Source organism: Cydia strobilella, chromosome Z, assembly GCF_947568885.1.
Source record: "Cydia strobilella chromosome Z, ilCydStro3.1, whole genome shotgun sequence".
Classification (NCBI taxonomy): Eukaryota; Metazoa; Arthropoda; class Insecta; order Lepidoptera; family Tortricidae; genus Cydia; species Cydia strobilella.
The window spans coordinates 33,263,781-33,291,692 of NC_086068.1; the positions used below are offsets into that span (position 1 = coordinate 33,263,781).

The following is a 27,912-nucleotide window of genomic DNA, read 5'->3' on the forward strand; positions in this document are numbered from 1 at the left end:
ATTAAAAAATTGTTAAATAAAATGTCAATGGGCCGTTCTTTTTAGGCGTATAAACAATGAAATACCTCCTATAATTCCCGCAGGTGGTTAAAAACTAAACATGTTTAGTAAATAAAACGTAAAATAAAATGTATTATGGGTTTTAATTTAAAGAAATCACAAATCGCAATCACACCAATTAATGTACACCACATTTAATCTTCACAACATTTGTTTATTTATTTTTTGGAATTAGAAGTACGAAAAAACTTCGAGGTCAAAATTACCCATAAAATTATGATATTTTCATCTGGTATCCCTAACATGATTGTTATGCAGCTAAATTAAGAAGAAGTTTAAAAATGGCTGACCTCAGACTCTTACCTACCTACGTAATTTGGGCGGATAATTTTACAAATAATGTTTTGTTAATTTGCGTAAATAATTGTGATATTTTTATTGAAATCGTTTGATTCTACATTGCTTTGAGTGTAACGTAATTTTACGATGTTATTCTCACATATTGCGTTAAGAGGAAGGTGTAAAATACCGTACTTACGTGTGAAAGGTTATGATCTCATATTTTTGCTCAGAGCGGCTATTACAGCCGATTACAGAACAATTCACCAGTATTTTATCAAAGTTCAAGCATTCAAAACGCTAACCATCACTATATTTCATAAGAGAAAGCACAATTTCATACAAAACAACGATAATTAAACAAGCAACGAACAAACATGACATGTCACGTACTTATTTGTTTGCCACAACCTCGGTTGTGGCAGCGGTGGAAAAGTGAAACTATGACAAGGACAAACAATAACAGCGCTTTCTCTGCTACTCCTACTGAAAGATACATAAGACTATCCCGTTCGGTCATTTTCCCCCACTCCTCATGACCAATCCAGTTATACTAGATTCATGATGTCATGTCATATGTCATAATGGCCGGTTTATTGTTACCTATAATATTTTAGCATCTTTTTTAGCACATTTCAAAATTATTTAGCATATTTCTGGCATTTTTTCAAATTCCTAGTTGGCAACACTGGTGCCGTTACTGCCGTTCAGTAGGTTCAAGGAACTATTTTAAGATGGGGAGTAAAGTTAATTAGGGAAAATACCTAGGTCTGGTGTTCGAGTTTTATTTTAATAGTCTTACATGGAAAATGAGCCAATTTTAGTTTAGTTTAAATTGTAAATATATTTATTATTGGTACATTATTTTCCTAAGAATTAAATATAATAATCAAATATCGAGAAGAAACTTACTTTTATTCTAAGTTTACATAACCATTGATTGAAAGTAAAATCCACAATGTATTTTTGTACTAAAATTGTCTTGAAAACGCTCGGAAGACGATTTTTGTCAACTAATAAGTTTCGAAGTGTTACGCATTGCATTTTTGATATGGATGGTCTACTCTTAGGTAAGTCGTTTGGTTTTTATATTATGAGCCCATTATTATATCAACAAAATAGCCTCGTGAGGTAAGTTTCGTTCGGCCTTAACAAAATTCTGATATTTCGTGAAAAGGAAAGCTTTGTCCGGTAATCCAACCTTGTGTTAGGTACTTCTGGCCTCCTTTAGATAGTGACTTTGAGAAGGATAGATGTAATAAAGCCTTTACCAGAATTAATTCCTGTATTGTTCGGGTTGCTCCTGTATTGGTCGGGTTGCTCTACTCCTGCAGTCTGCTACTGACGCTCTTTGTGCAAATTGTGGAGAGTAGAAGTGTAGGGGTCATATTCTCACGTACTACATTATTGTATCATTCATTAATATCATCCATTCCCAACATCACCCTCTTTGATCGTCCCATTCCATGGAGAGATGAGGCCATTTACCTCGGGATAGTTCTAGATAAACGGTAAACTTCCATCGACATATTAAGACAGTAAGCGATCGTGCAGCTTATTATGTATGCCGACTTCACTGCCTTCTAAATAAGAAGAGCAAGTTGTCGGTTCATAGTAAGCTGCACATCTACCTACAAAGTGTGTACCTGCACAGTTTTCTCATATGCCTCGGTTGCCTTCACCCAGGCATCTCCCCGCCAGCTGTAGAGCCTACAGGTGCTTGGTGCAGGAGAAACACTGATTTGCACAAGGACTTAAGACTAGCAACTGTGGCACTTTAAAGTGCCCTTTCGGCCACGTCACCAATCTTCTCATTATAGTCATACTTGTTATGGCCATTTTTTGCCCGGATGCTGCACTTCATTATAAAAGCAAGCCGCTTTGCACAGTGATAGAAGGGACCAAACTGAGTGATTTGACCCGCAGCAGCGCAAGTTTCACCCCTTAGGAACAGATATGGCGCCACTTATTTAAAAAATATTTCAAAAAATTCTACAAGCTAAATCAATGAACCGATTTAAATGTTTATTATCTCAAATGAAAGCTTATTATATAAGTTACTTTTAAAAAAATACTCAAAAAATATATACTGAATACTTTTGACAAAAAACGGCATCTTAAGTTTTTTTTTCTACTCGATTAATAGTTTTTACTTGATTTCTTTAAAAAAATGTATGGAACATGAATAGTTTAATACATGTGCATATTACTGAATAAACAACAAGTATTATACAAAAAACTCGACACCGATACCTCTCATACTTCACGAAATATGAAGGTTTGAATGTGAGTGTAAATTTCTTTAAAATATATTTCAAAAAATTTCACAAGAAACTATTTGACCGATTTCAATGTTTAATATCTAAAATTACATTATTTATAAAAAAATACTCAAAAAACATATACTGAATACTTTTGGCAAAAAACGGCATCTTAAGTTTTTTTTCTTACTCAATTGATAGTTTTTACTTGATTTCTTAAAAAAAAAATTATGGAACATGAATAGTTTAATACATGTATATATTACTGAATAAATAACAAGTATTATAAAAAAAACCCGACACCGATACCTTTTATTCTTCACGAAATATTTAAGTTCAATTATGCACGCTCTTACAAATAAATTTATTTAAAAGAAATCTTCAACTGCAGTAAGTGCACTGATTTTAATATGAAATGTGTCATATGAAAAGAAATCACCCAATTTATTTTAATAAATAAAAAATAAATAAATTAAAACTGAATTAAGTTTTTTCCTGGTGCTGAATTACAAAAAAAATAACAAAATAGAGATTATTTTTATTTAAAGTGACTACATTTGTAAACACCCAGACGAGGCTAGCTCATATCGCCCGATTGCCCTGTCCGCGACAATGGGAAAGATACTGGAACATCTGGTTAAAAACAGACTCGAATGGTTTGTGGAAAACAAAGGTATTCTAGCTGACACGCAGTTTGGCTTCCGAAAGGGCCGTAGTACAATGGACAGTTTAAACATTTTAGCAACTGATATCCGACTAAGCTTTTCGAAAAACGAATATCTTCTGGGATGTTTCCTAGATATCTCTGCGGCCTACGACAATGTCCTTCTTCCGGTGCTCAGGGCAAAAATGCTTCATCTGAGCATTCCCGCGAAGATTGTACATATTGTCACCAACTTATTCATGGGTAGGTCAATTAAAATTAGAAATGGTAATTCCTATTACCCGCCTCGGACTTTGTGGCGAGGTCTCCCGCAAGGATCTGTACTCAGCCCCCTGCTTTACAGTATCTACACCTACGACTTGGAACAATCTGTCCTTTCCTTCTGTAATGTCTTGCAGTATGCTGATGATCTGGTCTTATACACCTCAGCAAACTCAATGGACAAAGCCACTGCTAGTCTGAATACAGCGCTGGGTTACCTCAAAGATTGGCTTGATGAACATGGTCTTACCCTATCGCCAACAAAAAGTTGTTTAGTGACTTTCAGTCGCAGAAGGATCATGCCTCCTGCAGATGTCCGTTATGGTGGTGTCATGATACCAAGTAAAGAGTCAGTAAAATTTCTAGGTGTTATTTTAGACCACAAAATGTCGGCCTCCTCACATCACAAATATGTACTGAGTAAATGTGAAAAAAATATTAATATTCTGCGAGCATTATCAGGTGTTTGGTGGGGCTCTCACCCTTATTGCCAGAAGCTACTATACAATGCCATCATACGCAGCCATATAGACTATGGGTCATTTCTAATGGAACCTTGCAATAAGGATGGCCTAGATAAATTAGACCTCATACAGGCAAAATGTTTAAGGATCATACTGGGTGCTATGCTTCCTTCTCCCAAAAATGGCATGCAGGTAGAAGCTGTTGAACCTCCTTTGTCTCTCCGCAGACAATATCTTGCCGACAGGTTCTTGATCAAAGCCAGCTCTTACAACAACCACTTGTTGCTTCCACGCTTGCGGGCACTGGCACTGGAGGTCACTGAAAACCGATATTGGACATATAAAGCCTTTCCAAGAATAATAATGTCTTTTTCAAAACTGTCTAATATTAACCCCAGTCTATATAAATCCGGCGCTAACCCTTTATTTGAGGTGGCATTTGAGACCTTAATATATTCACCTAAAGTTCTATTAGATATAGGAATTTTCAAAAATGATCCAGGAGCAAACAACAAGTTCAATAAATTTTTAGATAAATGGCAAGATTACTTACCGGTTTTTACTGACGCTTCAAAGGTGGATCCTACAAAATGTGTGGGAGCAGCGGTGTGGATTCCTCGGTACAATATTGCCCTCCCATTTAAATGTCCTCCTCAAGCATCCATTTTCACAGGCGAGGCAGTTGCTATTCTTGAGGCTGTCAAATATGCAGAGACCCACAATATTAAAAACACCATTATCATCTCTGATAGTAGGAGTTGCCTGCAGGCTATTGTAGGCAACCAATTCAAATTCAAAGCAAAATTTCCATTGATTCTCGAAATCAAAGCTTTGCTACGTAGGTGTGAATCAAGGGGCCTACATATTGTTCTCGGGTGGGTTCCAAGCCACTGTGGTATTAACGGCAATGAGATGGCTGATATGTGGGCAAAACGAGCGATTGACATCGGATCAATGAAGCAGGAAATTTACGGTACTGACCTATTGAGTTGTGCGCTATCCAATATGTTTAATACATGGCAGAAGCAATGGGATACCTCTAGAATACAGACAGGTAAACATTATGGCTGTGTACAACCTCGAATTACTCGAAAACCGTGGTTCTATCGTTTTCGTACTTCTCCGAAATGGGTAATATCGACCATTTGTCGTTTACGCTTAGGTAAAGTATGTACTCCGTTATTTCTGGCTATGATTGGTGTCCGTGCGAACTCATTGTGTGAATGCGGGTTGGATGAGGGTAACTTGGACCACATCTTCTTTGCTTGTTCAGGGTGTAGTTATTCACTGTACGATGTATTACCCGAAAATGTTCCACGACCTATATGCTTTAGCTCACTGCTTTGTCACATGGATACTAGGCTTACTTCTATACTCATTAAATATTTACAAACGAACAACATTAAACTCTAAATAGCGTCTTATCTTTTATAATCTAATGCGTCTAATTATTTATGTTTTATTCTATACTTCATATTTATTTTATATATCGTTTTCTTCTCTTCCACTTCCTTCATGTTGGCACTATTAACGTTCTGTCACCCACTTCCCGCTTTTTTTCTACTAATTTTTGTATTCGTCATGTGTTTGTCTGTGATGTTCATAACAATTATTCGTTTTTAGGTCTTCCCAACCACAACCTCCCAGACTACCGAACATTCTCCTCACGTGTGAAAGTCAAAAACCGACATTGGCAAATTCACCCCGTGCAAAATTGCGGGGAGTAAAAGCCAGATAGGATAAAAAAAAAAAAAAAAAAAAAAAATTAAAACTGAATTAAGTTTTTTTCTGGTGCTGAATTACAAAAAAATAACAAAATAGAGATTATTTTTATTTAAAGTGACTACATTTGTAAACAAAAAACTTAAATGTCCTCTTCGGTAGATGTAGAACTGAAAAAGAAAAGTCGTTTTGAAGCACTCGTACCATTTCAATACTACAAAATCACCATCCCCTAGAAGATGGACATGGTATGGAAACTTCTGGTTTCAGAGCGTTTCCCCATATATGGCCCGCTTGGTAAGCTGCTCGAAGTGCATGATGTAGGTGGCAGGGTAGGCAGGTTCCAATTTCTCGGCCAAATCATCTGCTTTGAAATTGGCCGAGAGATTTGTTCCCTGAACGAAGCCCTCCATTGACTGACAACGAACGTGGACAAATTTGGTTTTCGTACTGGAAGAATTCGTTCAGATCAAGCTGCCTTTCTCTGGCCACTATAAAAAGACGGGAAATTAGGAGTACGTCAACTTGTAAGTTTTTGATTTTGTCAGTTGTTAGGTGTGTACCTACATATTTTAGTTTTAGTATAAAGTAACCCTAGATTTGTGTTATTGTTTTGCTATAGTTACAATTTCCAAAAACAAGCTTGTTACAAGCCTGCCACCTACATCAGCTGCTCTCTATAAACATGCACTTCGAACAGCTTACCAAGCGGGCCATATATGGGGAAACGCTCCTCTGGGACCAGAAGTTTCCATACCATGTAAATCTTCTTAGGGATGGACTAAGGAAAAAGAGAGTTGCACTGCAGAATTGTCTGCAGTTACAGCGATTTGGTCGCAATTAAGCCTCTTGGACCATTGTGGCTCCCAATCTGGCTGCGAAACTATGCGTTGTGGGTGTCGACTGTCGTCGCGTCAGCTTACCATGCACAGCCCAGTGTAAATCATGCAAAGGTGGCTGTACAAATTAAAATTAAGTTAATGTAATTTTCAATCCAGGGTTATATTTTGCATGCTGAGTTACTGACCACTGATTATAGGTTTGGCACAAAACTATAGGTTTAATGGTAATCAGCTAGGCACAAAAATAATTCAACAGTAATCTACAGCAACCAGTTCATGTATGATCGGTGATTTTGTAGTATTGGAATGGTACGAGTCCTTCAAAACGACTTTTCTTTTTCAGTTCTACATCTACCGGTGAACCCGAAGAGGACATTTAAGTTTTTTGTTTTCTAATGTAGTCACTTTAAATAAAAATAATTTCTATTTTGTTATATTTTTTTTTGTAATTCAGCACCAGGAAAAAACTTTATTCAGGTTTTATTTATTTATTTTTTATTTATTAAACTAAATTGGGTGATTTCTTTTCATATGACACATTTCATATTAAAATCAGTGCGCTTACTGCGGTTGAAGATTTCTTTTAAATAAATTTATTTGTAAGAGCGTGCATAATTGAACTTAAATTACTTAAATATTTCTTGAAGAATAAAAGGTATCGGTGTCGGGTTTTTTTATAATACTTGTTATTTATTCAGTAATATATACATGTATTAAACTATTCATGTTCCATAATTTTTTTTTTAAGAAATCAAGTAAGAACTATCAATCGAGTAAGAAAAAAACTTAAGATGCCGTTTTTTGCCAAAAGTATTCAGTATATGTTTTTTGAGTATGTTTTTATAAGTAATGTATATAATGAGCTTTTATTTTAGATATTAAACATTGAAATCGGTCAAGTAGTTTAGCTTGTAGAATTATTTGAAATATATTTTAAAGAAATTTATACTTACAGTCAAACATTCATATTTCGTGAAGTATGAGAGGTATCGGTGTCGGGTTTTTTTTATAATACTTGTTATTTTATTTAGTAATATATACATGCATTAAACTATTCATGTATCATACATTTTTTTGAGAAATCAAGTAAAAACTATCAATCGAGAAAAAAAAAACTTAAGATGCCGTTTTTTGTCAAAAGTATTCAGTATATATTTTTTATATATTTTTTTAAATGTAATGTATATAATGAGCTTTCATTTGAGATATTAAATATTTAAATCGGTTCATTGGTTTAGTTTGTAGAATTTTTTGAAATATTTTTAAATAAGTGGCGCCATCTCTGTTCCTAAGGGGTGAAACTGCCGCTGCTGCGGGTCAAATCGCTTAGTTTGGTCCCTACTATCACTGTGCAAAGCGGCTTGCTTTTATCATGAAGTGCAGCATTTTGTTCATAACAAGTATGACTACAAGCTAAATATCATAGCTTCCCAGCTATGGTGCGCTGAACCTATTTCAATGAAATTTGGTATGGATATCTCCCTTTAAGGCCCAAGGGACATAGGATAGTTTTTATCAATCATCATCATCATCATCCCATGCAGGCAAAGTCGTGGGCAGAAGCTAGTAAATTAGAAATTGAAATAAATATCTTTTTCACCTCAGCAGCTCGAACAAGCCTACTTTCGTCACTCCCTGGAGTGAGGAAAGTGCTACTTTCCTCACTCCAGGGAGTGAAACAAAGTAGCTTTTTAATTTAGTGAAGGCCATGAACTGCCACTTCATACTTTTATTAAAAAAAAAAATGGTATGGTATGGTTTGGTATGGTATGGTATGGTATGGTGTGGTGTGGTATGGTATGGTATGGTGTGGTGTGGTATGGTGTGGTATGGTGTGGTGTATGGTGTGGTGTGGTATGGTATGATATGGTATGGTGTGGTGTGGTGTGGTATGGTATGGTTTGGTATGGTATGGTATGGTATGGTGTGGTATGGTATGGTATGGTGTGGTATGGTATGGTATGGTGTGGTGTGGTATGGTATGGTATGGTGTGGTGTGGTATGGTTTGGTATCGTATCGTATCGTATGGTATGGTATGGTGTACACATTATATTACTTTTTTTTCTGTTTATTCTGTGTAATTCGAAATACATTTTAACCTTTAATATGTTCTCACTACTGAGGTGAAAAATTGTGTGTGCAACACGAGAGCAAAGTTATTTTATATCTCGTGTTTTTGAGTCCCTCGCTACGCTCAAGATTCTGCCTTAGAATCTTTCGCTTTCTCGGGGCTCAAAATAAACACGCAAGAAAACCAACTTTCTTCTCTTGTTGCACAAATAACTATTTTCGGGCACCAGATTCCTTTGTAATATCATAGAGTAACTTATACTAGAGCGGTACTGTCATAGTAAATTTTGTAACCCCAGTAAATTCACTGCCATCTGTCGACACACTTTAAAACTAAAAATGAAGATTTATAAAAATACGATAGAATGTATTTAAATATAGATAAATGATTTTTTTTATTTGCATTAATTATTTTTATGATTTTGACCCATGTTCTTTCACTGATATGCGTTAAAATTGTTAAATAACAAACGAAACCGTCAACGCCATCTATACGACTGTAGGCCAAAACTAGTAGCGCCCTCTGAACGAGAATCAAATTTTCTTGATTTTCGAGGCACGTTTTTTCCTTAGATTGTAACCATCTATTACGGAGTTATATCTATCTTTGGTAATATGAAATTGTTTCTGTGATGTGTATTTTCGTAGTCTTGTGTTATTATGACGAGAAAACTAATAGGTATTATGATTTGTTTTCCAGATACAGAACTTGTCTACAAGAAAATGGTCACTCAGCTGTGTGCAGCATATGGACATGAATACACGGATGAACTTATGATGAAGGTTTTAGGAGGAACTGAGCAACGTTTGTCTGAGATTCTGTGCAAGGAATTAAATCTTCCAGTATCTGCAAAAGAATTTAGAAATCAATTGCTGGAACTAGGTGATAGAATGCTTGCTGGCACTCCTCTGTTAGATGGTATGTTACTTGTTTTTAATGCTAATTTCAAAGATAGACACTTGAATCATATTAATCAGTTGGTGTAGCACTGCCTCGCACTTGAGGAGACCCCACAGGAGCCAACTCAGATTCGACTTTGCCCACGGCTAGATTAGTTCACACAGTGCCACTGTTTTTAACCCCCAATTGTCTGTGGCATTGTAGCTCTCAAACATGTGCTAGATGGCACTCATTTAGTTTGTCGGGGGTTTGAAATGATAACGGTAATTTTTTGGACTGTTTCAGGGGCAGAAATAATAATAAGGCATCTGCACAAGAGTAAAGTTCCATTTGCATTAGCAACTTCCTCTAGTGAAAGATCTGTGGTTACTAAGGTAGCTGCGCATAAAGAGTTGTTCAAGGTATTTAACCATATGGTCATGGGAAGTAGTGACCCAGAAGTAAAATTTGGAAAGCCAAATCCGGACATATTTCTAGTTGCTGCTGCGCGATTTCCTGATAAACCACACCCATCCCAGGTAATCATACATTAATTACAGTCATGTTACCTAACGTTTAAAAATTAAAAATAAATGTTGTATGGTTCAATTAATAAAATTAAAAAAAAAACGGAAGAAAATATTAAATGTTGGGATTGGGACCAAAAACACCCAAAAAAGGAAAAGAAAAACTACGTACTGTCGTGACGTTTCGAGCGTGACACGTCCGTCGTCAAGGCAGACTGGTGAGGAATGGGATTGGCCGGTCGAAGTATTTAGCAGATGGCACCATCATAGTTTGCGCTGTCAATCCCTAGAATTGTAAATTTTTTGTTTTTTTTTTAATGGATTTATAGCGAAGGTACTGGCTATGTAGGTTCAGAAGGCTTTGTTTGAAGTAAAACACTTGTCTATGTACAAGAATTGAATGAAATTTATTTACAAATGCACGGTTTATATACAAAAATTGAGGAAAGAATGAAAGAGACGTATTTACATAAAAGAGTGAGACATAAGAGATAACCCCGCGCGGGGCGCACGGGGGAGGTGCGCCGGCGCGTGCTGCGGCGCATCAATAAAACTGAGTGGCCCGCCGGCGCGAGCCCTTTCGCTCGCCGGCCGCTGTGAAGTTAACATCGTCTCGTCGGTGCGCCGTGCCTCGCTCCGCCACTTCGCGCTCGCTGCTTGGAATCTAGACACGACGAGTCCGATGAAGATGCTGCAGGCTCCTGGTTCCTGATGTTCAACTGTCCTTCTCAGGGCAATATAAAAACTGCCCTTTTCAGTGGCAAACTAAACTACTCTTGTCAGAGCAACTTCATGTTTCTCTGCTTAACCTCGGAGTATGTCAATCGCACTGTTCTTATTATTATTAGAACAGTGTCACTGTTTCTCAGCTTCAGCACACGGTGCGGTGTCAATCGATGTATATCTTCTATTTATGTAGTGTGTTCCCACAGGGTTCCTCCTCAAGCGAAGCGTACCGGCAGGCGAATGGTGCGGCCTCGGCGGGTTGTGCTTGTAGGTATTTGAGCGGTCATGGTTGTGTTTTCTTCGTTTCAGGATGCCTTTTTTCTGTTGTTGTTGTCGTTTTTGGTGTCTTGTGTTGTCGGTAAACTCGGTGAAACGGTCGGTTGCGTCGATGTTGTAGCTGTAGGTATACTCGTAGTTGTGGCTGTGGGTATATTCGTTGCTATCGTTGAACTCGTAGTTGTAGCAAAGATAGATATAACTCCGTAATAGATAGATACAGTCTAAGGAAAAAACGTGCCTCGAAAATCACGAAAATTTGATTCTCGATCAGATGGCGCCACTAGTTTTGGCCTACGCTCGTATAGAGGGCGTTGACTGTTTCGTTTGTTATTTATAATTTTAACGCATACCAGTGAAAGAACATGGGTCAAAATCATATAAAAATAATTAATGCAAATAAAAAAATCATTTATCCATAGTTAAATACATTTTATCGTATTTTTATAAATATTTATTTTTAGTTTTAAAGTGTGTCGACAGATGGCAGTGAATTTACTGGGGTTACAAAATTTACTATGACAGTACCGCTCTAGTATAATTTACTCTATGGTTGTAGGTATATCTTGCTCGGTGTCGGCGATAGGGTTTGCAATCCGAATATTCGGATATGAATAATATTCGAATATCCGCCAAAAATAATATTCGAAAATATTCGAATAATAAAACTCAAAATATTCGAATAAACGGATATTTTAAATAACACAAAAATAACGTTTTTGACAATTTTTTCATACAAAGACGTCACCCCACCTAATTGTAAATGATTACTGTAACAGCTAAACATGCATGTACATAGACTTTACGCAAATAAATAATCTGAATCTGGCCGCGGGGGCGCCGCACTTGCTTGCCGCAGTTATAAACTCCAGGTTAAGTGCGTTAACTAAGTCCTGTTTTGACGAGAAACGTTTACCATCTGTGTTTCTTATGCGGTCGGTATAGTCAACACGATCACGGGTCTTACGTCCTAACTCTGCATTTACGACCTTCCACATTCGTTTTGTCTTATTGGGGTCGTTACGAATCTGGTCGGAATAAAACTGGGTTCGCTTATTTTTTAATAGGAGGTTGTATTTCAAGGTCAACTCTTTAGCAAATTTGTCAACACCTGAGTCAGCTGGGAAAGCTCGTTTTAAATGTAACATGTCGTATACCAGGTGTTTTAAATTCAGAACTTCTTCGTCGACCCAGTTGTTCATGGGGCACACATTTGGTTGTTTTTTAAACGGAAAGCAAATCTCAAATTTACCTAATACAATTTTAATGAGAGCATCTGTTATTGCGTTACACCTTCCTCTGTCCTTGCCTGGTTTGGGTAGCATGATCACCCGACCAAGTTTCCAGGCTGTCGGGTAGTGTCCCGAGCGCATGATCCCGTTAAACAGGCGAGTCACTGCCACTATGGAGCGCAGTGACAGGTGACTCAGCGCCGCGTTCGGGATCGAGTCGGGGCCCGGGGCTTTCCTTGGTTTGCAGCGACGGAGAGTTCGCTGCACTTGGCCGGGTGTGAGGAAGACCGGATCTTCCTCTGTCCCGAGCGGTTGCTCGAAGTATCTCTAGGTGTTGCTCGACTTCGTGTTGGTGTTCCTCGTTTCTGACTGGGTTGGGCCGGAATTGCTTGCCCAGGCATTCGGCGAAGATCTCCGCCCTGTCCTCTGCCTTGTGTGTCGTATGGATGTTGTAAACTCGCTTATATACAACAGCTGACGGGTGCGGCGCGGTGATTCGTTGTTTTGTACTAGTCTTCGTAAATGCGTAGGTGAGCGGCTTGTGATCGGTGAAAATCATAAGTTCTCTTCCTTCGAACATTTTTCGGAAATGTTTCGTACTTAGGTATATTGCGAGTAGTTCTCGATCGAAGGTACTGTAGCGAGTCTGGGCGTCGGAGAATTTCTTCGAAAAGTATCCAAGTGGTTGCCAGGCGTTGTCGACAAATTGATTAAGTGAGGCTCCCGCGGCCTTGTCGCTCGCATCGCTGAATATTGCTAGCGGGGCGTGGTGGGAGGGGTGCGCGAGCAAAGCGGCGTTTTGTATGCTCACTTTGCACGCGTTGAATGCTTCGTCGGCTTCGTTGTCCCAGTTGATTTCAGTTTTGTCGCGCTTCTTCGCATTGTGTAGGTATTTGCAGTGGTGCTTGAATTTGTGCGGCGTTTTTAATGTTTTCGCGGTAAAAATTCAGTATTCCGAGAAATCGTCGTAGCTCGTCGATGTTTTTCGGCTTAGGATAGTCGATGATTGCTTGCACTTTCTCGGTAGGTGGTCGTATGCCGTCTTTGCTGACTTCGTAGCCTAGGTAGATACTTTGACCTTCTACTTGTCTAACATAATATATAAAAAGCTGTATTATTACTTTTACTGAAAACAAGAATCTGTATTCTCTAGAATTTTGACTACTCTGTACTTAATTTTATTTAAATTAATTACTTACTCTGTATACTGTAAAATAGTCTTACTTATAAATACTTACTGTTGGTTCAAGATGAACTCATTTTTCTATGTAAATGAATGTAAAAGAGACCACTATAATTTAAAACATTATTTTTTCTCAAAAGGCACCAAGCGACTGCACTAAAATTAATCTATTCCCTTTTTCCTCAAACTTGTTGGTCGCTGGTCGATTTCAGGTCTGCACAGATGTTGTTCGTGGTCCTACTTGGCATCGTTTTACCGCCGCTATCTCTGGTTCAATTTGTTCAGGTCTACTCGCTACTTGAAGGTCAAAGTTAGTTCGCTCTGTCTCATTCTAAATATTCTTATATTTATTCATAATTGCTTTTATAGGTCTTGCAATTTAAGGCCAAAGCACTCTATTATTATTACTGATACTCACTGAAAGTGAAGCTACTTTCTAAAATTCTACCATGAGAACTCTGTACTAAGCCGACAGCTGGTACCTATTCTCATTTCTCTAAACACTTCATACTTGCATTTAGGAAACTTAATTTTTAAAAGTAACTTTTTTTTTTTATGAAATAGGAGGCAAACGAGCAGACGGATCACCTGATGGTAAGCGATTACCGCCGCCCATGGACACCCGCAACACCAGAGGGGTTGTAAGTGCGTTGCCGGCCTTTAAGATGGGAGTACGCTCTTTTCTTGAAGGTTTGAAGGTCATATCGGTCCGGAAATACCGCAGGCGACAGTTCATTCCACAGTTTAGCTACTAACTTAATGCCGCCTTACTCATTCTTTCTTGGTAGTATTAATTTGCAACTACTATAGTTAGGTTTAAGAAACTTAATTTTCTTTCTTACTAGAAGTGATGTTAATAAAGCAAAATGTCACTCTATTTCTCTCTGTGTTCTAAACGGGAACATAGTCTGCTTAATCATATAGACAATACCTATTCTTAGCTTATAGGTATTATTTTGTCTCACTTTGTTAAGTCTTATAGTTTTAGGATGTTTTTTTAGTTAGCCAGCACACAAATCATAGTTTTAATTCTCTTACATAGGTTACTAATACATCAACAAATAGGTGTATACTACCTATATACTCTCTTCTGAAACTTCTCTTTTGTTTGATGCAATGTTCAACAAAGGAATATTGCCTAGGTATTTTCTCTGTTCTAAAATGAACGCTGTACTTTTGCCTCTCTGCAAAGTACGCATACCTACTCTTGTAAATACTAATTACTTTAAACACTTTTAGCTTAGGTCTATTACTTGATAACTTTGCTATCTAAATGTTTGATAAACATGGTTGATAATAAAACAACAAAGCAAGTTATTTGGTTACTTTAATTGTTAGGATTACATACACAAATAGTTTGGCATAGTGCCCACTGTTTAACAATACATATCTCGGACTTGACTTTTAATTCACCATAACCTAATAAAGTATCTTTGTTATGCTGGATTTCACTGGATTCTTCTATGGTACATTTCAGGCAATGAAACTGTTGCTTCTTGACGTCGAGCTTTCGTTGTCGAGGAGGCTTGGCTATGTTTTGTCCTCTGGTGTTCAAGACATCAGCTGGTTCTCTGGATTTTAAGGTCGGTCTAGTGCTCATTAATGAAGTGATGATAAAAAGTGCTTAGTGCAGTGAAAATTTTGGTTTAAAGTGCGGTGATGTCTTAATCCATGTTCCTCTGAGCATTGAATGGAGTTTCGAGCCCATCTGGATCGAAATTTTGAATAACATGCTCTGATACAATACAACCTCCATTTTCGATGACATTTAGCGCTTATGACCTTTTGGAATGGGAAGCTCCTACGTAGGACCTCAGAATAATGACTAAAGCATAGAAGTCGGGCAAAAATGCTTCGCAAATATGTATACCCGTACTTTACTTCCTTACGAATTAGATAATGTGCCGAAAAGAGATGCATATATGCTTGTTATTTCTCATTTACGTACGGTGTCATAAGTTTCATAATTTGCTAGGGATGTACCTGTGTCGACTTTTTATATCGATAAATTATGCATAAGTTTATGTGCCGTGTAAAAGAATAATCATATAATGAAAGTTGAACCTGAAAAAACGCGGCAATTTCAAGAAATCTGTAGCAGGCGGCTCGTTGAAATGAAATGAAATGCGTGGAATACAAGGATTGCATAACTTTTATACTTTTTATAATTTTCATATTCTAAAAATCATTAAAAAGTATAAAAATTATGCAATCCTTAGAATCAAAGAGCCGCCTGATATGAGGATTAATGCATGTACCTAATATAGCTTTTATCTCATTTGCAGTCTACCACTCAGAACCGTCTAACTATACCTCTCGTTTTTTTATCATTAGAAAGAAGGAGAGCGAACTTAACGTGTCGTTTTATCGAAAAACACTGAAAATAAGTCACAACAAATATAATATACGATCATTTACATACTTTTGCTTTCATAAGTAAAATATTGCTATATTTATAAAAAAACTTGTCAATAAAAAGACACGTGGAAATGGTTTACCCTTTTTTCTAATGCTAAAAGACTCAGTATAGTTTCTAGTCATGTACAGTCAGCTGCAGAGAAAAGGCACCCCCCCTGCATACAAAGTTCTGTAAATTAGTATGGACGTGGGGTACCTTTTCTCTGCAGCTGACTGTACCAAATAGGAAATGAAAAAAAAAAAAACGTTCGTGTATTATATATTTTTTATTTAATAATAGGGAATATTAGGGCGTAGGTGGCGCCACTATCACAATCCGAGGGTCTATCGCGAAACAAGAAAATCGAACTTTCGTTATCTAACATCTCTGTCACTCTTGCGTATTCGAGCGATAAAGAGGCAGCTAGATAACGAAATTTCGGATTCGAGTTTTCCGGTAGGTCCCCTGAAAACTTGTCAAAAACCTGTTAAAGGTACAGTATGAATAAGTTACGATACGGTGCACTAAAAAAGCTAGTGCTGCACTCTGGTGGCAGAACATTGCAGTAATATCCCCTATTCCTCGTCCTTTGGAAATCTGAAATAAAAATTTGAGTTTTGTGACCAACAATATTAATAAAAGGAACATTCATCAATGATCATTAATGTCTTTTTTATTAGGGTTCCGTACCCAAAGGGTAAAGACGGGACCCTATTACTAATACTTCGCTGTCCGTCTGTCTGTCACCAGGCTGTATCTCATGAACCGTGATAGCTAGACAGTTGAAATTTTCACAGATGATGTATTTGTGTTGCCGCTATAACAACAAATACTAAAAAGTACGGTCCCCTTGGTGCGCGCGTCCGACCCGCACTTGACCGGTTTTTAGTATTAAACTATAGTCTGGCAAACACAATCTGTCAGTAAGTAAGAACAAAGAAAACTATAGGTACAGTCGAAGGCAAAAATATCGATCCAGACAAATGGCTTAAAAATATGTGAACACGATTTTATTGTCTGAGCGTACACATATTTTTGAGACTTTGGGAATGTATATATATTTATGCCCTTGACTGTACTCATCAATTAAAATGAGACAGTCCTGGGCCAAACTATAAGAAAGCTGTAAATGTCGATAGGTTATTGATCTGAGGTCGATACATCACTATGCCAAAAATATAACCTTTCATACTTAGCAGAAAAGTTTGAAAATTTATGCAAAAATCTATATAGACTTGAATGCAAGTAATAATTACATAAACAATATATCGATTTCTATGTTTAGGGTCAGGTCCTATAAATTAATTTCTTCAAAATTGAACAAAACTCACCGATTAAAGGTTATCGGTTCGTGCGTATTTTCTTTTCTTCCTGTATGCGATTTACAGCCCTCGATCACACAAGACATTATCACAAAGGGAACTTCAAACCATTACAAATAAAAACTCAACACGTTTTCCAACAATCTTTCAGGAATAACAAGAATATAATTAAAATAAACCAAGATGACCGCTGAAACATCCCGAAATATTTCAACTAAAATAATACGACTATGTCAAGTTGTTACAGTTGACACCTACCTGTGAAATAACGAACTTATATTTTATTTGGCTGGATTATATTATAGAACCACATAGGACCATTTGACATTTCCCTCAGTTCATCTTATGACAATACTGAAAAAAACGAAAGAACTTGCGGATTGTTGTCTCACTCACTCATAGACAAAAAGTAATAACGTGTTGTGAATACGATATCTTTTACCAAGCTTTTATTTGTGCCCGGCTTCTTTGCTTTAGTCATTATTCTGAGCGTAGGACTGGGTGCGTTCCATTTCACATAAAAACTTATTCAGACGAAGTTTTATTTTTTTCTTGTGTTCTTTATTGTGGAAATTTATTTCATGGTGTGTTCTTACACACATTGACACTGGAAAAGGGGAGACTGGGGTAATTAGTGCCCATCTCTTTTTGAAAACGAACTTTCTCGTATGACTGAATTTTAATTAGGATTTGAATCTCTGTGTACGTACGTTCTGCTTGTTGTACACTGTTCTCTCTCTCTATGGACGGTGTATGGGGAAATTGCTTCCACTTCTGTTGGCACAAAATCCTGAGGGACATATACTCGCGTGATTTAAAATAGTTACTTTGGATGCTTCTCTTTGTATCTCTGGAAGGGGACGGAAGTCTTCGGTGCATTTCTGCACATATGGTACAAAAGGGGAGAAGGGGGTAAAATGTATCACTGGTCTTGACAAAATAAAAATAAAATTTTGTAGTTTCTTTAATTAGGAATGAATTTGACTGCTAAGTCGCGGTTTATTTACTTTCATGCATTGGATTCTCTCTCACTAATAATCCGTCCATGGGGAGTTCGTGTTAATTCTGCTAAACGTCTTCTTGGAGTCGACAAGGATCGAAAATTTTGTTTTCTTCCTATCCGTACACCACGCTCTGGTGTTACGATAGTTTATTCTTAGCTTTTAGTGCTTGAGGAGTAGGCAAAGGTTGGACGTGCACCCCGCTCAGGTATCCTGTGCTCGCTGCATCACCAATCTTCATCGCTCCCAAACTCACATAGCCTATAGTTTCTTGCATGTTAGGTATAAACATATTAAACTTCATTATTGGTGCTGCATATGCCTCATAGCATAGCGGAAATAGGTAGCAAGGTATTAAAAAAAAAGTCAGTAAAAACATTTTTTTTATCTAAGTTAGGTGGTAATGTTACGGTTGTAAAATCGTAACTTGAGTTTTGGCTTATATAGGAATCAATCTCGTTTCAATACTCCTAACGCCATCTGTCGAGCTCGGGCAATACCTTTTGGATAAAACCTGGCAACATTTACTGCAAGGCGTGTTTTCAGATGTTTCGCCACACTATCACTTGACTCGACTGTCACATTTCAAACGTAGACAGAGAGAGTCATGCCGTCTTTGTCTTACACTAGTACTAGCGCCCGAAAAAAAGAGATGAATGTAATTTTCCTGGTGGTTACTGACTGACAGATTGGTTTGACTGCTATAATTTCGATGACTGAGTGTGAGTTTTTTTTTGTACTCTGTGGCAACTTAGTACGGGAGGACGTGAAAAGGTTGACAATGCTCGATCACTTGGAATCGAATGGCGATGTAAGACGTAACGGGAAAGATTTTGCAGGTCACATCTCTTCGGGCAAGCAGCCCTAAAATGCAAACACATTAAGCATTACAGCTTATAACCCGTAGCGAGGTAAGTTTCTTGATATTTGTCATCGTGAAAGCACAATTACTAAAGTGCTGATTTGTATTAATTGTTGGTTTCTTTGTTATAGGTACAACGTGGCTGACACCAACAATTTCATCAAAAGTCCGGGTAAGGATTTGTAATTTAATATGGAAAAGTGTAGATCTTTCTTTGTCTTTGTGCATACGTGGCAATAATGACCATGGGTCAAATTTAATAGTTTTCTCATGAGTAGTAGAGTATTGTAGGAGTTTTAATCATTGTCTGGTCTGTTTTCGTGGGAAAATGAAATCGAGGTGCACATGGCCATGCACTTTGCCAACATGTGTTTCAATGTGTAATTTTGTTCGTAGCTTAAAAGCCGGTGCTTGCTTCCTTCCTTCCTTCCCCATGGCATCCTTCCTTGTGCCTCTGCACACCTGGCTTTGTCTTCTGGAACGTGCTGGCGCAGCCTGCTCTTGCGGTGTCGTCCTTGTGACTCCGTGCTGTTCATCGCGGCTGTGGCGTACTAATAGAACGGCTGGCTGGATACGCAACGACGGTCTCGCTGAGTATCGTCGCGACTCCTGCCGTCTGCTGCGCGCCACTGGGATGGCACGTGGCCACAGTTCTGCTGCCTCTGTAGCAACACGTGTCTCAGGTGTGGTCAACTCTAATTTCTCTTAGTGATTTTTTTTTAATACTGTAATGGAAAACATAAACAAACAACATAAGCAAGACGAATAACGCCCTAACCACTACTACTAACGCCATCCAGCAGGGAGTAGCAGAAGCAACCCTCCGATGGGGACCTACTAGCGACCTACAACGATGAGCGGCGACACTGTTTTAGTTCCCAAAAGCGCCGCTAGATGTCGCCGGCAAAACGCGATCGGATTCGTAGATCGCGGTGTTAAGATTTTTCTCGATTTGGTTAGGTCCGCCGCCTGAAATTTGTTTTGTATCGAATCTTAGGTACTGACTATTGCTACCTATAGCCCTCTGCTTCCCTCGTGGAACTACGCGCTATAGTTAGTATTCGTCTTTGACCAACGTGCTTCCGCTCCGGCCCTCTTGCTCCTTGCCGGTTGAGGAACGCGTCATATTCGTCATCATTGTACTACGCTGAATATAAGGCTATTCATTTCGACACTCCGGTTTCCCTTCTCTCCCCGCACGCACTCCCGCTACAATACTTAATTAACCTAGCAAGGAATGAAGGAAAATATAATAGTGGCCTCTTAGATTTGATTTCAAGTGCGAAGTGTTAAGCGTAGAAACTGAACTTCATAGACTTTGTCACGTTTAACGTCTAATTGTAGTATAGTTCACCCTAGCATAATTACCATAAGTATGTAAATTCTGTATCAGGCCCACTGCCCGTCATCCATTTATTTAAGGATTGTAATTAAATGTGTAACTGAGCTCAAACAATAGTTTATTTCATCTCATATTAATCTTCCTTCTTTTGCACGCTTCATGTGTGCTGGCGCCCAATCTTTCTTTAGCTTAATATATTTTATCTACTAGGAGATACCTTAGGAAACTACCAGACGGGTATTGTGATAGCAGCGTCGAGACCCACGACACTGAGAGAACCTACATAGAGTCCATAGCTTAATATACTGGTTACAACTTGACCGATGGCTGTCCGAATACGCATTTCGACGGGTTGATTGTTATACCGTAGTCTTCGAGTCTGCTTAGTGCGGAGCGTAGATGTTTCTCGTGCGTAGATTCGTCGGCCGATGCGACAAGTAGGTCGTCGACGAATGGGAACACGAAGTCAAGGTCGCGCAGTACTTCGTGAATAAAGCGTTGAAACGTCTGTCCGCAGTTTTTGAATCCGGGGCACATTCTCGGAAATTCGAATAGGCCGAATGGAGATGATGGCGCTCTTTTCGACGTCTTGCTCTGCAATTGGTAGCTGTTGGTAGGCGCGGTTGAGGTCCAAGGTGGAGAATATTTGTTTGCCGGCGAGTTGGTAGGTAAAATCACGTATGCGTGGGATTGGATAGCGGTCGGGCTTAGTGATTGCGTTAAGCCGTCGGTAATCGCCACACACACGTAAATCACCATTTATCTTCGGTACGACGTGAAGAGGTGATGCCCAAGGGCTTTTGCTTGGTCTGCATAGGCCCTGTTCCATCATGTTGGCAAATTCTTTCTTCACGAGTTCGTAGCGGTGCGGTGCAATCGGACATGGTCTGCAGTGAAGTAGTGGTCCGGTTGTTTCGATGAAATGTTCGACGTTGTGTTTCGGGCTAAGCTTCATGGAGGTAAGACGAGTTGTACCAGGGTAGTCGGCAAGTTGTCTCGGAGGTCTGCAAAGTTGTTCCCGTAACCCCGCCCAAAAGCGAGCGTCGGAACACCCCAGGGGTTTTAGTCCGTGCGAGTCGGACATACCCACTCGGCCTCTCCCGGGCCGGGTGGGATCCCTAACGGATTTCCCCTGGGTTAAAAAAAAAAAAAAAGGGGTAGTCGGCAAGTATGTTGTGGTACGACTGTTGGACGTCTATGCTGCGCACGGTAGGTATGTTTGCAGTACAGAGTTGTGCGTTTGTGTATAGTAGGATCTTGCCGTCGATCAGTCGTCTCCTCGTGATGTCGACTATGATGTGATAAGGTAGTTCGCAAAACCCGCGCAGCTGGATGTTGAATACAATTCCTCGCCAATTTGCCTGTGACCACGGACGTAATGTCACGTTTGAAACGTCAGGCCAAATAATAGAAGTGTAACGTCTCAGTTAAAAAAAAAAGAGTGAAAATCGTGTTAGACCAAGATAAGTATGCAACTATTTTGATAGCACACGTAGTGCAATGTGGTTGGCCGGTCTAAGTGTTTAACAGATGGCGCCAGCATAGCTTGCCCTGTCAATCCCTAGAATTGTGTCAAATTTTTGTTTTTTAATGCCCTGGATGCCAGCCCTTTAAGCCAAATCTCATAGAAAAAGGGGCAAGCTATGATGGCGCCATCTCTGCAAACCTTTGACAATTGCCAACCCCATTGTTATTTATACGTCACAATTTCAAAGAAGTTGGACGTTTAAAATAACACTAGCACTGCGTTATGCTATCAAAAACGTTGCAGAGTTATCTTGGTCTAACTCTAGTTGAAATTTTAACATAATAACTATTATATAATAACTATTGTATAATACCTATTACTGTTCTAGGCATAAAGCCCGCTGACAGACAGACATACCATATGTCCTCCTTGCATGGAAACCTTTTAATACATAAATTCTGTTTTGTTCAGAATTTAGTCTTCCATAGACTTTCTCAAACTTTAATATGCTTCCCAAAACTGAAATCCATTTTGTTTGTAAATTTTCGGAATGTTTATACAAATACAATTAATTAATAATAATCAATTTATCCTGCTCCTTTAATAACTCCTGCCGCATCATTTCAGTGCTTGGTCTTCGAGGACTCTCCACACGGCGTCACAGCGGGAATTTCAGCTGGCATGCAAGTGGTTATGGTGCCCGACCCCCATTTAGATAGAAAACTGACTGAACATGCCACCATAGTTCTTCCTACTTTGTCTAAATTTCAACCAGAGCTATTTGGATTACCAGCTATGCAGTAAAGAATGAGATGCCTACATCAGTGTCAGTCCTTTGTTGCACGTGCGTTTTGTTTCACGTAATCTATATACCTATATATAGGTATAAACGTAAAAGTCCTGACTGACTGACTCACTTAAATCAACGCCCTTAAATCAAAGCTGAAATTTTCACAATAGGTAGCTTTTATGACGTTAGTATCCACTAAGAAGGGGTTTTTCAAAAGTGGTTTTTCTAAGGTGGTGAAAAAGGGGTTGAAAGTTTGTATGGAGATCATAATTTTTTTTTAGTGCGGGACTTGAAACTTCGTGTAAAGGCATATTATTAGAATACAAGAAAAGCGATTTCAGCGTTTTTAAAAATTCATCCCCTAAATGGGTTCAAAAAGGGTTGAAAGTTTGAATCCATTAAAAATACTTTGAAACTTCCTAAAAAGGCATAATAGCCGATTATAAAAAAAAGTAATATTGAAGTTATTTCAAATTCAACCCCTAAGGGGGTTAAAAAGGGGATGAAAGTTTGTCTTGGGGTTGGGTTTTATAATATAAATGTTTATTAGTTATAATAAAAAAAACAAGAGAACTCATTTCAGCGTTTTTAAAAATTCATCCCCCAAGTTGGTGAAAAAGGGGTTGAAAATTTGTATGGAGATCAAATATTTTTGTGAGTGTGGGACTTAAATCTTTGTATAAACAATGAGGATATAATAAGATAGAGCGGTACTGTCATAGTAAATTTTGTAACCACTTTAAATTCACTGCCATCTATCGACATACTTTAAAACTAAGAATGAAGATTTATAAAAATACGTTAAAATGTATTTATCTATGGATAAATGTTTTTTTTATTTGCATTAATTATTTTTATATGATATTGACCCATGTTCTTTCACTTGTATGCGTTAAAATTATAAATAACAAACGAAACAGTCAACGCCCTCTATACGAGTGTAGGCCAAAACTAGTGGCGCCATCTGATCGAGAATCAAATTTTCGTGATTTTCGAGGCACGTTTTTCCTTAGACTGTATCCATCTATTACGGAGTTATATCTATCTTTGGTATAAAGGCATATTGTTAGAATACAAGAAAAGTAATTTCAGCGTTTTTAAAAATTCATTCCTTAAAAGGGTTAAAAGTTTGTATAGGGTCCAAATTATATTTTAAGCAAGGGTTTGAAACTTCGTAAAAAGGTATTTCATTAAAAGAGAAGAAAGCTAATTTCAGCGTATTTGAAAATTCATCCCTTAAGGTGGTGAAAAAGGGGTAGAAAGGTTGTATGGAGGTCAAACATTTTTTTAAGTGCGCGACTTGAATCGTTGCATAAAGGCATGTTATTAGAATACAAGAAAAGTGATTTCAGCGTTTTTAAAAATTCATCCCCTAAAGTGGTTAAAAACGGGTTGAAATTTTGTCGTGGTCCTAATTTTATTTTAAGCTAGGTACAGAAAAACCTTCATAGAAAGATATATAATTAGAAGAGAAAAAAACTTATTTTAGCATTATTAAAATTCATCCCCCAATGTGGTAAAAATGGGGTTGAAAGTTTGTATGGAGATCAATTTTTTTTTTTAGTGCGGGAATTGAATCTTTGTATAAAGGCATATTATTAGAATACAAGAAAAGTAATTCAAGCGTTTTTAAATATTCATCCCCTAAAAGGGTTAAAAAGGGGCTGAAAGTGAATCTATTACAAATGCTTTGAAACTTCTTAGAAAGGCATTGTATAAGATTCCAAAAAAGTTATTTCAACGTTCTTAAACATTCAACCCCTAAAGGGGTTAAAAAGGGGATGTAAGTTTATATGTGGTACAAATTTTCTTTTAAGCTAGGAACTTGAAACTTGGTAAAAAGGGCATTAAATTAAAATAGACGAAAACTGATTACTTACACCGTTTTTGAAAAGTTTGTATCAATAGTTTCGGGAGCGAATATTTTTTAAATAGGGCTTGTAAATCTTCTAAGGGGGTCGAGAGGGATTATATCGGGAACAATTTTTTTCAGTTAGGGTCTTGAGACTTCGTAGTTTGTGAAAGACAAATTTCATGCGTTGTATAATTATTAACAAATGATTAACCGTCCCTACTGCTATCTCTTGCTGCATATAGTTATATGCTCATGTAGAATATTTAACCACCAACATACAAATCCACGCGTACGAAGTCGCGGGCAACAGCTAGATTTACCATAAAATATGAACTGAAATATTATGTGACTGGCATTATCAACTCTATATTTACCATCGTAAACACTGTTAACTGACCATTTGCATACCTTACTGCAACGAGATAAGGTTTACCAATGGTCAGTTAAGGGTGTTGCTCATTGACAAATAACGTGTCAAATGTTATTGATATTGTCGCATTACAAACTTGTAGACTTGGCATGTAAAAATAATAAAAAAAATATAAAAATATTACCCCCATTCAAATATAGCGGAATCGATTCTCCTATCGATTCTGAACAAACTGTTTTTAGGTTTTCAGTGGGTCATGAAACACCGTGTATAAACGTAAAAGTCCTGACTGGCTGACTGACTCACTTAAATCAACGCCCAGCCCAAACCGTTGGACCTAGAGAGCTGAATTTTTCACAATAGGTAGTTTTTATGACGTCAGTATCCACTAAGAAGGGGTTTTACAAAATTCATCCCCTAGGGGATGAAATGAGGGTCCAAAGTTTGTATGGGGTTCAAGTTTTATTTTAAGCTATGAATTCGAACCTTGGGTAAAATATATATTATTAAAAAACAAGAAAACTAATTTCAGCGTTTTTTGAAAATTCATCCCCTAAGGTGGTTAAAAAGGGGTTGAAAATTTGTAGGGGTCCTAATTTTATTTTAAGCTACTTGAAACTTCGTAGAAAGATATTTAATAAAAAGGGAAGAAAACTTATTTCAGCATTTTTGAAAATTCATCCCCCAAGGTGGTAAAAAAGAGGTTGAAAGTTTGTATGGAGATCAAACCTTTTTTTGAGTACAGGACTTCAGTCTTTGTATAAAGGCATATTATTAGAATACAAGAAAAGTAATTTAAGCGTTTTTTAAATATTCATCCCCTAAAAGGGTTAAAAAGGGGTTGAAAGTTTGAATCCATTACAAATGCTTCGAAACTTCTTAGAAACGCATTGTATAATATTACAAAAAAAAGTTATTTCAACGTTCTTAATAATTCAACCCAAAAGGGGGTTAAAAAGGGGATGTAAGTTTATATGTAGTACAAGTTTTCGTTTAAGCTAGGAACATGAAACTTGGTAAAAGGGCATTATATTTAAATAGACAAAAACTGATTGCACCGTGTTTGAAAAATTTGTATTAATAAAGTTTGCATCGGGTGTAAAAAAAAAATTTATATAGTGGACTTGAAAGTAAGTGTTGAGCGGGATTATATCAAGAACAATTTTTTTCAGTTTGGGGCTTGAAACTTCGTACTTTGTGAAAGACAAATTTCATGCGTTGTATAATTATTAACAAATGATTAACCGTCCCTACTGATATCTTTTGCTGCATAATGTTCTATGCTCATGTAAAATATACATATAACCACCAACATACAAATCCACACGTACGAAGTCGCGGGCTACAGCTAGTATTCAATAAAATCAAAAAAATATAAACTTGTTTCCGGCGGCTTAAAAAAGCCCCCCACAGCGTCAGTTCAGTCAGTTATCCTCAAACAAGGCGACTCATTTTAAGATCCAACCCATTACTTGACACCACGCTTGAAGTTTAACGACTAGGCTAGAGTACTTCATTGTCGGTCGTCCTTACTCCTTACGATCGACAATGAGGTAAGTACCCTAGTCGTTAAATTTTTTCTTTAGAAGGCACGATGTAAATAAATGTGACGTTTGGATTCCGGCTGCACGAGCATTACTGCTGCTGTTTTGCAGCGCGACATCACTGCCGACTGCATTGCTGCTGCAAATGTCAAAAACAAAAACAATTTTGGCAGTAATGTCGCGCTACAATAATGCTGGTGCAATCTGAGTCCGAACTTCAATTTTAATCTGAACAACGTATCATTATGTAGGTACTGGCCAAAATATTTTTCACATCACCTATTCGAAAAGGGAACTTTTCTTCCCTGTTAGGAGGGATCAAAGTGGCACTTTTCTGTTCAAGGACATTTTGTTGCCAGTATGAAATATTGACACAAAGACATATGAAATTAGTATGCATATAATCGATTACAATTTCTTTAAAATCGATTACGTGCATACAATTTTCTAACTTAAATAATATTTTGTTGTAATTGTAAACAATAAAGAAATATAAATAACATAGCATAGCATATAAATATAAATGTAATAAATAAATATATATATATAGCGTATTTTAAATTAATTAATAGCATATTTAAATTAAGTAAATTAATTAATTAGCGTAATATTTACAAAGAAACGTAAAAAACATTAGTTTAATAATTTAATTTTTATTTTGACATTTTAGGTCTCCTTAAACGCAACCATACTTGTCTATGCAATTTAAAAAGTTTTGTACAAATATTTCACAAAGCATAATTATGCGGTTCTGTATTGTGTATAAATTTGTAAATACTTAGTTTAAATCAATAACTTTATAATAATAAATATAAGTGATATCAGTCTTCATAGTGTTCTTTCATAGTGGATTTGGTTCAAAAGGGTACTTAAGAGCTAATTTGTTACCAGAAAAATCTACAAAAATAATGCACTTGATTTTCATTGTATCATTTTAGGTGTTTGCTGCTGTTTTTGAAAAGATATTAGGTACATAATTATGAGCTGTAAGTACTTTTAATTTGTCAGTACAGTCACGTCTGAAAATATCCATACGGACAAAGTGCCAGAAGTATGTACCTACCTATACTAAGGTCGTGTATACATATTTTTGGCACTTTGTCCGTATCGATCTTTGCTTAAAATAATAATGTTTTGAAACCTAATATATGTATGTAATTTCCTCATAGGTGATGTGAAAAGCAGTATGTGTCACATGGTAGCAATAGTTATTTGTTATACAAGGGTGCAAAGTTGTATTTTACCCGCGAGTGTGGAATTGATACACGAGCAAGCGAAAGGATTCTATAGTTGAACCACGAGCGAAGCGAGTGGTTCTAAAATAGAATCCTGAGCGTAGCGAGTGTTTCAACACACGAGAAGTAAAATACATTTGCACCCGTGTGTAACACAAAACTTTTCCCCTCACTATAGCGAGGAAAGTGCAACATCCACAGGCGTTAGATCATCTTCATCACTGGAATCACTCATTTTTTTACGATAATATGATATTATAACAGAAAACTCTGGAAT

The 27,912-nt window shown here is 37.4% G+C and overlaps 1 protein-coding gene across 1 annotated transcript; it reads left to right on the plus strand.

The window, feature by feature from the left end:
- Positions 1–1,048: 1,048 nt before the first annotated feature.
- On the plus strand, positions 1,049–27,452 carry LOC134754690 (probable pseudouridine-5'-phosphatase). The gene is made up of 4 exons (XM_063691025.1): positions 1,049–1,409; positions 9,325–9,543; positions 9,811–10,043; positions 22,469–27,452. Exons 1-4 carry the CDS (start codon positions 1,298–1,300, stop codon positions 22,643–22,645), a joined length of 741 nt encoding a protein of 246 aa, XP_063547095.1. The 5' UTR covers positions 1,049–1,297; the 3' UTR covers positions 22,646–27,452.
- Positions 27,453–27,912: the final 460 nt, after the last annotated feature.